Source organism: Pituophis catenifer, unplaced genomic scaffold, assembly GCF_029215685.1.
Source record: "Pituophis catenifer annectens isolate HBS135680 unplaced genomic scaffold, rPitCat1.0.hap2 SCAF_2, whole genome shotgun sequence".
NCBI classification, from domain to species: Eukaryota; Metazoa; Chordata; class Lepidosauria; order Squamata; family Colubridae; genus Pituophis; species Pituophis catenifer.
Window position 1 is genome coordinate 173,233,623 of NW_027256882.1, and position 9,814 is coordinate 173,243,436.

The 9,814-nt window shown below is 38.5% G+C and overlaps 1 protein-coding gene across 1 annotated transcript; it reads right to left on the bottom strand.

Annotated features, from left to right (window-relative positions):
• Positions 1-738: 738 nt before the first annotated feature.
• Positions 739-4,858, bottom strand: ABT1 (activator of basal transcription 1). The gene is made up of 4 exons (XM_070935099.1): positions 4,786-4,858; positions 3,494-3,820; positions 2,507-2,682; positions 739-1,494 (listed from the first exon to the last, which is right to left on the bottom strand). The coding sequence occupies exons 2-4, from the start codon at positions 3,762-3,764 to the stop codon at positions 1,156-1,158; spliced, it is 786 nt and encodes a 261-aa protein (XP_070791200.1). The 5' UTR covers positions 3,765-3,820; positions 4,786-4,858; the 3' UTR covers positions 739-1,155.
• Between the last annotated feature and the right edge of the window lie 4,956 nt (positions 4,859-9,814).

A 9,814-nucleotide genomic window follows, 5' to 3' on the forward strand; every position in this document is an offset into this window, starting at 1 on the left:
GTAAACTTGCTGTAAGGTGGTAACTATCTGAATAACTGGAAGTACAGAGCCCAACAAAACATCACCGTATTGGTAGAAAGATATATATTGGCTTGCTGTATCAGAATTGCAGGAAGCCTGAAGAAGAAAGTGGAAGGCACAGGTTGAAAGTAATGTAATTTAATAGAGACAGGTGGATTTAAACAAAAATCAAATGCACTGGTATGGCCTAATAATGGCATTGTGCAGGCTGGATAAAAATAGATTTTAAAAAAATTAATTTTTAAAAATAGGATTTTTTTTTTTTATCAAATTTATTTTAATAAAATGCTTTTGGAGTAAAAATATCTAAAGATAATTTTCTATTTAAGATACATTAATAATTTAGTTTATTCGGCATGAAATGGAGCTTATTTATGTAGCATCAAGCTGTATATTCTGCAATATTGGGACTGTCGATGAGTCAACAGCGGGTCAGAGGAGGAGCTGCTGCAGGACAGAGATGACAGTTGCTCTTTAAAAATTATGATTTAAATTGACTTGATTTAAATCAAATCCATCCTGGCACTGTGTAATAGATCTTGGAATAGTAGTTGATTGGGAACTGAGATTGAGCCAGTAATATGATGATTGTAAAAAGATGAATCCAATAGTTTATAACCTTCAAATTGTAAATGTAGCTGGTCAGACTGACTAGCATATCCAATGACACATCGTCTTGTAACATCATAGACTTTATTTCCACATAGCAAGCAGAAATTCTGGACATTTTCTTATTTAGCAATGCTTTATATCAGTTCTACAAACGGAGGCAGGACTAAAATATCTTGGTCTTCACTAGATTAGACCAACCTTCACAAAAGGGTTTAACCTTTTCTTTATTTCCTTGGCTTTTCAATCAGCAAAGAAACAACGAAAAGAGAAAGTTGCCTCCTGCAAAATCCCCTCTCATACATAAGAGTATGAGAAGAAAAACATGGTTTTCTAAAGAAATGTTCTTCTCAGGAGGCAAGTCTGCAACTTCTATATCATCAATACAGCAGAGGCCAAGTACTTGCCCAGCAACAAGTACTTGAAACAACCTGAGCATTTTCTTCCTAGTAGGATAGATGGCAGACTTTGCTTTCCTCATAAACGTTAGCTGCCAAGAGCCAAAGCAGGGACATGAGTGGGTCCTTATTGCTGGATATTGAAGATTTTGGTCAACAGAGATTTGTTTGACTGGGATTTCTGCTGGATCTCAGCAGACCGGGCTAGCTGTTGCTTGAGCCGTTTCTTTCCTTTGCTTGTCTGAATTTCATCCTCAGTACAGCGCTGCACGAAGCCCCAGCTCTTCTCAGCATGTTCTTTCTGATTGTCCTTCTTCAAAAAGTGCTTGCTCTTCTCCACATTCTGCAGGTAGAAATTAGTCTCTCGTTTGGCCTGAGAAACTTCAGCACGCATGCGCTGCTGTCGCACTTGCCTTTCATATGCAAGCTGCTCGCTCAAGTGAGTCCATTTGAAGCGATTCAAATACTAAGAAAAATATGAAAACTAGTTAGTGTGTCGTAAGTTTATCATATCAGCATATAACAACTCATGGTTGAGAAGATCTAACCTTAGTTTAAATACTTTCCACATTGTCTGAACCTACTCTACGCCCACCTTAAACTATGGGTTGGAACAATTTGGCCTCCTTAGAATTGGCTAAAATCTATAGTAAAGAATCTGGTAGTAGAAGTTCAATGATAAATGTGGGGCCAGACACAACCCTGTCTAACCAGAATAGCTTTCTGCAAACACTTGTCTTGATACGAGTCTGAGTTATCCATCACATTCCCAAAGAAGAAAAGAGAGAGAAAAAAGAAATCATTCAGTGAACTATTGACTTCTGATCTGAAATTAATCTTCATATAATTCATCCTTTGACCAAAGATTCTGTGTTTGAACACCAGCAGTGCATTAAAGAATTGAGAAGAGATACGAGTGCTTCCTCAAGAAATACATTTACTCCAAAATGTATTCTGTTTATCAAATGTACACATACCCATAGGAATTCATTACATCTTTTATAGTGAGTAAAACATTAAATCAGATTGGTTTTTAAAATTAAGACTGCCACATCCTAGATAAAAATTATTTTGAGCATGTACACTGGTTTATGGGGTGTTGTTTGACACCCTATAAGCCTCAACCCATTGCATCTTGAGCAAGAACACTATATGGAAACATAGATGTACGACATATAAAATTGATTTAATCCTTTCAGTGTCTTTATATATGGCTGAGCTGCCTTGCCAATTCAAATATAAGTTTAGCAAAGCAACTTATCTTGTACCAAGTTTCATGAACAGAAGCTGGAAATGCAGGAGAAACAGCATTTTCACAACATCAAGTCAGAATCAGTTGACCCAGAAGGAAATAAAAGTTGGTACCAATCATTAATTTCTGATTCCTTTGAAGAGCCAATAAAAAAACAGATTGAGTTGTTCCCAACAACAATTAGATTATGAATAGATAACAGAATACTCAGTCCCAGGAAACACACCTTTATATTCCACAGGTCATAATGGAATTTGCTTTTCTTACGAACACCAATAGGAGTATTGTGTAAACTAGCAGCTACCAACTTTGCCACACGCTTATCCCGGAATTCTACCCAACCTTCTGTGAAGTTTTTGGCATTACTACCAGCCGCCTTCTTTTTCTTTCGGATAAATCGCTCTGGGGAATGCAAAAAGATAAAAGTGTCATAAAAGTGTCCAGACTTTGAATTAAGGTAGCTTAGACCCACATACCTGTTGATTTATGAATATTTCATCTTTAAACCAACTTACCCAAGTGTAAAATGTAACCATTAATAATTGTCAAGCACTGGGGAAATCAGGACATTCAGACAGTTCAAATGAATATAAAGATTTATTGCAAGCTTAAGCTCTCTGCAAAAATCTGACCAATTGGCAGTTAAGGGAAATGAGTGAGATAAGAGAGGCATTCAAAGTGGGCTGGAGTTAAGATCTCTTGCAGGCATGCAGGGACTCATGGGTATAATTTCATTTTGAGATGATAAAGATTGCATCATATTACAAATAAAGACACGGCATGGCCTTCTCCAATTCGAAGAGACACTTGTTCGGCAGGCAGAGGCAAAGAGGCATTCCCGGAACCAGCAAAATCTAGGGCTGGGCAGGAAACAGAATGTATTTGCCCTCAGTGTGGAAGGAATTGCCACTCTCGAATTGGCCTTTTTTAGTCCCACCAAATGCTGTTTTAGGACCTCTTTCCAGAGCACGATACCATAGTCTTTTGAGACTGAAGGTTACCAATTATTACAAATAAAAGTCCATCCATCTGAAGATAGCTTCCATCTGAAAACCATACCCTTCATCTGCCTCTCACATCAAGGACAAGTGTAATTAGAAATGATATTCCATGGTTCCCCTGCTAACCCAGTCTTTTACACTGGAAGGTACATTATCTTTATTTAGTATTCACTTGTCTGCTTACTGTCTCTAATGCACCCATACAACCTCACCTTCAGGTTGCAAGAAAATGCGTCCCACTTCACCATGAACGCAAAGGAGGTTTCGGACATGCCGAGGCCGGAAGCGTGGAGGGATATGACCAAGATAAACTATGCCAGGCACAACCTTTTTGGCATCATTTTGATTACAGGAATCCAACTGAGAATCCTCTTCCGTTTCCTTATCTTCTGAAACTGTCTCTACTTCTTCCTCTTCAGTGTTCATTACTGAATCTTCAGTCATGGATGTCAGTTGGAGTTTTCCTGCACCGTCATCAACCATCAGGTTTTTGTTCTTAGTAGGCAATGTATGGATATAACTGGAAAACTGTTTTCTTTCTATAATACAAAAGCAGAATACATTAATGAAAAATTAGGACAAAACTGCTTTCTGTCATACCCACACCCAATGTTTGTCCACATCCTCAAAACTATTATATAAGATCAATTATCTGAAATTTATATTGCCATTTCTCCAAAAGCCCATCATGTCTTGTCACCCTTGCTCAACCAGCACGTTTTCTTTCTGTCCCCAATAAAATAGGCAAATCAGCATCTTACACATTTGCACCATAGTGCCAACAAGTATTGGCCAGGACACGGGGGCTTAATGATGGTGTATTTGATTGATTTATTATTTAGATTTAGATGGCTGCCCATTTCATAGATATGCTCTTTTCTAATCTTAACTTTGATATTTTTAATTATATAATAGTTTTTAATTTTAATAGTTGGCTCTGTTTTATAATATTTTGACTACATGCTAGCTGGGCAGCTATATACAGTAATTATGACTGACTGATACATGGAGACAGAATATGGAAAAGAGTCATGATGTAAGAGAATAAAGAATAAAGAGAATAAAATATAAATGCATTTATAACAGTTGTAAAGAAAATGGGAAGCCATTTTATATCCGTTTTCCTTCTTTAGGTCACTTTTTTTCTTCATTTTTTTTAAATTTTTTACTCTATAAAATAACTTCTATAAAATTAATTTATATGAATAATACGTAATAAGTAAGACTCCGGGAGGCTTACAGACAATTAAAATAAATATGAAAACAACAAAATTAATCCAAAGTATCTTGAGGACCACGGGTTCTTCCTAACCCTTTACTAATTTAACTTTAAATTACTGCTATATTCTATCGTTCCTTAGTATCTCTTATCCCAAAGGTGCTTTTTCAAAAGGCAACTGGACTTTGTTGGAAAAACAAGTCCAGTTGCCTTTTGAAAAAGCACCTTTGGGACAACCACGATCAGGACAACTGAGAGCCTCCATACACATTTACTACCCCTTACTTCCTCCAAGGAGTTTCTCCTATTCGCGTTCTTCTCCAATGCGTTCTCCCCGCAGGCTGAGCGAGACCCTCACTAACGGCACTGTCGCAAAGGGAAGCGAGTATTTCCTCCCATAGAGCTAAAACGGAGGAACGACTCATACCGAGCCTGTGTTAACGCAGGGTAACCATAGAAATGTTACCTCTTCATAAAAAGTCTACGGTCACTAAAGCTAAGGGTGGGGAAGCGATGTTTCTTGTGAAAAGGGATCGATGAAAAAGGAGGCGGAGCTTGAACAGCTTCGACCAATGAAGAAGTAGAGGCGATGGAACGGAGTTGAGATTGTGGAATGCCAAAGCAGCCAATCGCAAGATGGCCGATCAAGCGTGGCAGGATTAGTTGGTTGGTCTTACCTGTTGTAGCGCTTCGCTTGCGCGCCTGGATCAAAATCTCACCCCTTACGAGAAAATGTTGAAGGGCAAAGAGGGATTCTGTACAAATAAATGGTTCTGCCTCCACCCCACCCCACCCCACTCCCCTTTACAGATGTTGAACATGAATTCTTGCAATTCCCAGAGTGATTTTTGGCTACGCAGCTGGGAAGGCAGAATTGATCCCTCACTTTTTTTCCCATCTTTTATTATGTTTCAGGTCAAACGTGCATCGTTATTAAAACTGAGTTTAGGAAGTGCATGATATGTTGTGCCTTTGATACTTCTGACGGTGCAAAAGGGAAGATAATAAGAATATGGCAGTTCCATAAAAGAAATCACAGTACAGCTTATATTTGTGCAAATTTCATACAGTATTCTCTTATCTCTTATTCAAATGGACAAGGCACCTTAAAACAACACACTCTGGCATTTATAGATAAGTAAAGGTAAAGGTTCCCCTCACACATATGTGCTAGTCGTTCCTGACTCTAGGGAGTGGTGTTCATCTCCGTTTCAAAGCCAAAGAGCCAGCGCTGTCCGAAGACGTCTCCATGGTCACGTGGCCGGCATGACTAAACACCAAAGGCGCACGGATCGCTGTTATCTTCCCCACCAAATGTGGTCCCTATTTTTTTTACTTGCATTTTTTATGTGCTTTCAAACTGCTAGGTTGGCAGAAGCTGGGACAAAGTAACGGGAGCTCACCCCATTACGTGGCACTAGGGATTTGAACTGCTGAACTGCCAATCTTTCAATAGACAAGCTCAGTGTCTTAGCCACTGAGCCACCGCGTCCCATATTTACAGATAAGTGAGTCTTAAATCAGTCACTTTCCCTCAATGTCTACTAAGAAATGGTTATGAAAGTGACTGCAGTGTAGATGAGGATTACAGGTAGTCTGTAACTTACAACAGTTCATTTAGTGACCGTTCGAAGTTACAACATCCCTGAAAAAAATGCCGTATGACCATTTTTCATACAAATGACAGTTGTAGCACCGCATGGTTACATGATTTACATTCAGCTATTTGACAACTGACTCACATTTATGATGGTTGCAGGGTCCCGGGGTCATGTGATCACCTTTTGTGACCTGACAAAGAAAGTCAATGGAGAAGCCAGATTCACTTAACAACCATGTTACTAATTTAACAACTGCAGTGATTCACTTAACAAATGTGGCAAACAAAGTTGTAAAATGGGGTAAAACTCATTTAACAAATTTCTCACTTTATAACATAAATTTTGAGCTCAATTGTCATAAATTGAGGACTATCTATACAGAGTTTAGGCACCAACATCATTATTTAAATATTAGACATGTCTGTACTTTATTGATACATCTCAATATTTTACAAATGGGAAAACTTGTATACTGTAACATCTTTAATATGTTTGCTTGTCTGGCCCTTATAAAGCAGAATAGGATAAGAATAGAATAGAATAGGAATAAGAATCGAATTGAATCAAATCTTTAAATGTACACTAATCAGCATGCATTAAAATGAAATTTTGTTGCATTGAGCTCTCAAAAGATAACCATTATGCATATACCCACATATACCCACACATGTGACAAATAGAAACATCACTGTATAGTTCAAATCAGTGGTGGGTTGCTCCTGGTTCGCCCCCGTTTACAAGAACCGGTAGTAAAAATTTCTAGTAGTTTGGAGAACCAGTAATAACATTGGCTGGCCATGCCCCCGAACCGGTCCCCGGCCCGGTTGCAGCTTGCTTATCCCACCCACCTCATCAGAGCCTTTTTTTTTTTTTTTACTTTTAAAAACATTTTTTCTACAACCTCTTTGGCCGAAAAAATGCTTTTAAAAGTAAAAAAAAAAAAGGCCTCTGATGATCACGCGGCTCAGCTGGGATCATCAGAGGCTTTTAAAAGCATTTTTTCTACAACCTTTTCAGCCGAAGAGGCTGTAGGAAAAAAAATGGCCTCTGGCGATCCCAGCAGATTTGCCTGATAGTCAGAGGCTTCTAAAAGCTTTTTTTTTTTTTTTTGCAATCTCTTAAGGTTGTAGAAAAAAGCTTTTAAAAGTAAAAAAAAAAAAAAAAGTTGGCTATGCCCACCCAGTCACATTACCCCCCCCCCCCACCAAGCCACAAAATAAGCTGCGCCCACAGAACCGGTAGTAAAAAATTTTAGAACCCACCCCTGGTTCAAATATATACATATAAATGGCCAAAAAAAAAAAAAGAATCCTGCGAATTTACAATCCTGCGGATGGCATAAGGAATAAAACTGTTACAGAATCCAGTAGTCCTGCTATAGATACTTAGAATTCTTTTCCCAGAGGGAAACAACAGAAGCAGACCATGAAGTGAGTGTGTGGGGTCTCTAACAATGCTTTGAGCTCTAAGCACATAGCACTTATAAGCAGTATCCTGAATAATGGGAAGCAAGCTTCCTATAATCTTCTCAGCTATCCTTACCACTCTCTGCATGGACAGTGATGCAGTTTGTTAAAATACTCTCAATCGTGCCTCTGTAAAAATGGCCAGGACAGAAGGAGAAAAATGTGCTGCCTTCATCCGACGCAGGAAATGTAAATGCTGGTTTGCAAGCTTCACTAAAGATAACATATGAAGAGATCAAGTCAGATTGTTAGTTATCTGCACCCGTAGGTATTTAATACTATTGACCACCTCCACAGCTGCAGCCTTGATACAAAGTGGAATATGACTGTGTCAGCTCTTTCTAAAATCATTAATGATCTCCTTTGTTTTTTTAACAATCAAAACCAGGTTATTTTTATTGCACCTGTCCATCAGAACCTTCACCTCCTCCCTATAAGAATCTTCATTGTCATCTTGGATAAGACCCACCATTGCTGAGTCATCCGCATACTTCACAATATGATTCATAGCAAACTTTGCTGCATGTTCTCCATTTGCCTTGAACTGCACCAGTTTAATGTATGTTCTGACCATATTTTGAAATTGAGACTGTTCATTTGAGGAAAGATAAACAGGTAAGAAAACCTATAACATCTTAGTAGTCATAAATGAATCAAACGTGCTATCAGCCTGTTCTCTGATACCATCAGATAGCCTATGAATGTTTTACATATTTCTTGCAGTGGTGGATTGCTACTTGTTTGCGCCAAATCGGGCGAACCGGTAGCGGTGGCAGTGGGAGGCTCCGCCCACCCGCCCAGATGCTTCTGCGCATGCGCAGAAGCACCGTGCACGCACGAGCGAACCAGTACTGACAGGATTTGGAACCCACCCCTGATATCTTGGCTTATCTCAGCACACTTTACCACTGGCTATATTGATTGGCCCTGTTACAAATTGCCATTTAACATTTGGAGGGCTACAGATTTTTGATACTTCAATCTGTAAAAGATTTGGTGATAAATATTATAGAAAAATAATGACTAACTGACTGCAATAAAACAATTGTCAGCCTGATTGTTTGTTTGTTTATACACACACACACACATATATATAATAAAGTTTATTACATAATGAAAATTTTGTGGAATAAACCTGATCCATCAAATGAATGGAGTAAATTCCTGCTACAAAGATTTTATAACTATGTTCATTACTAAGGGACATGGGAAAAGAGACAGAAAGGAAGAGGCAGGATTGTTTTGGAATGTAGACATCAGAGCAACAAAATAAGATAGCCAGTGGTCATAAGGCAAACACAAACAAATGCCATTGCCAGACTGATACAACAAAATCAACAACTTAACAGTCCACCCCGAAATCTGCAATACCCCTTTTTAATGAAATTTGTACTTGAAAGTATGAATATCATAGCTGTAATGAATGATAGAAAATAGAAGCTAGGGAAAATACAGGATGCTTTGGAAACGATAAAATATACTATTTATGAAAGTCAGAACATTTGACAAATAATGATGTAACATTTCATATTAGATTACTTATCAATTGTACCCCTTTGGTTCATATTCAAACTTTCTGCTCAAGATGTAAGGCAATTAGTTTCTTGTATAAGCTGTGGAGTACTACATAAAAGCTGTAGATGGCAGTGAAAGAAATATAATTGAAGGAGTCTCTTGGGTCTGAAGGAGTCAGTTGTGGAATGTTCATCACAGTTGACTATCTAGGAAATATGTTGTTTGGGGATGAATATTACAGTTGGGAATATGCCTTTAAACCCCCTAATTTGTGTTTCTTCATCATATTGCCAATTTGCTATAGTGATTCAGGTGCTGGCCTAGAAACGTAGAAGACTGATTTCTAGTCCCGCCTTAGGCATGAAAGCCGGCTGGATAGTTTTGGGGCAATCACTCTCTTTCAGTTCAATCCACCTTCCAGATTTGTTGTTGTGGGGAGAATAAGAGGAGGAGGGCATATTAGATATGTTCGCTGCTTTGAATTATTTATAAAATCATAAAGGAATAAAAATAAAATCAATCAATAAATTTATTAGATGTAGGTACATTATTATCTGGGAGTGCATACGACAGATAATATCATAGAACCTGGTCAGGGATGGGTTTCACTTAGCTTGCTACTGGTTCGCTTGTGTGCTTGCTTTGCTCGCGCGTGCAACATTTCTGCGCATGCATGAATCATATTTGATGACGTCCGGGCAGGTGGGCGGAGCCTCCTGCTGCCGCTGCTAC

Coding starts and splice junctions, on each gene's coding strand:
- ABT1 (XM_070935099.1), bottom strand. CDS start 3,764: ATGGTTGATGACGGTGCAGGAAAACTCCAACTGACATCCATGACTGAA. Junction 2,683..3,493: donor CATTTTCTTGCAACCTGAAG/GTGAGGTTGTAT, acceptor TGCATTCCCCAG/AGCGATTTATCCGAAAGAAA. Junction 1,495..2,506: donor ATGACCTGTGGAATATAAAG/GTGTGTTTCCTG, acceptor TATTTTTCTTAG/TATTTGAATCGCTTCAAATG.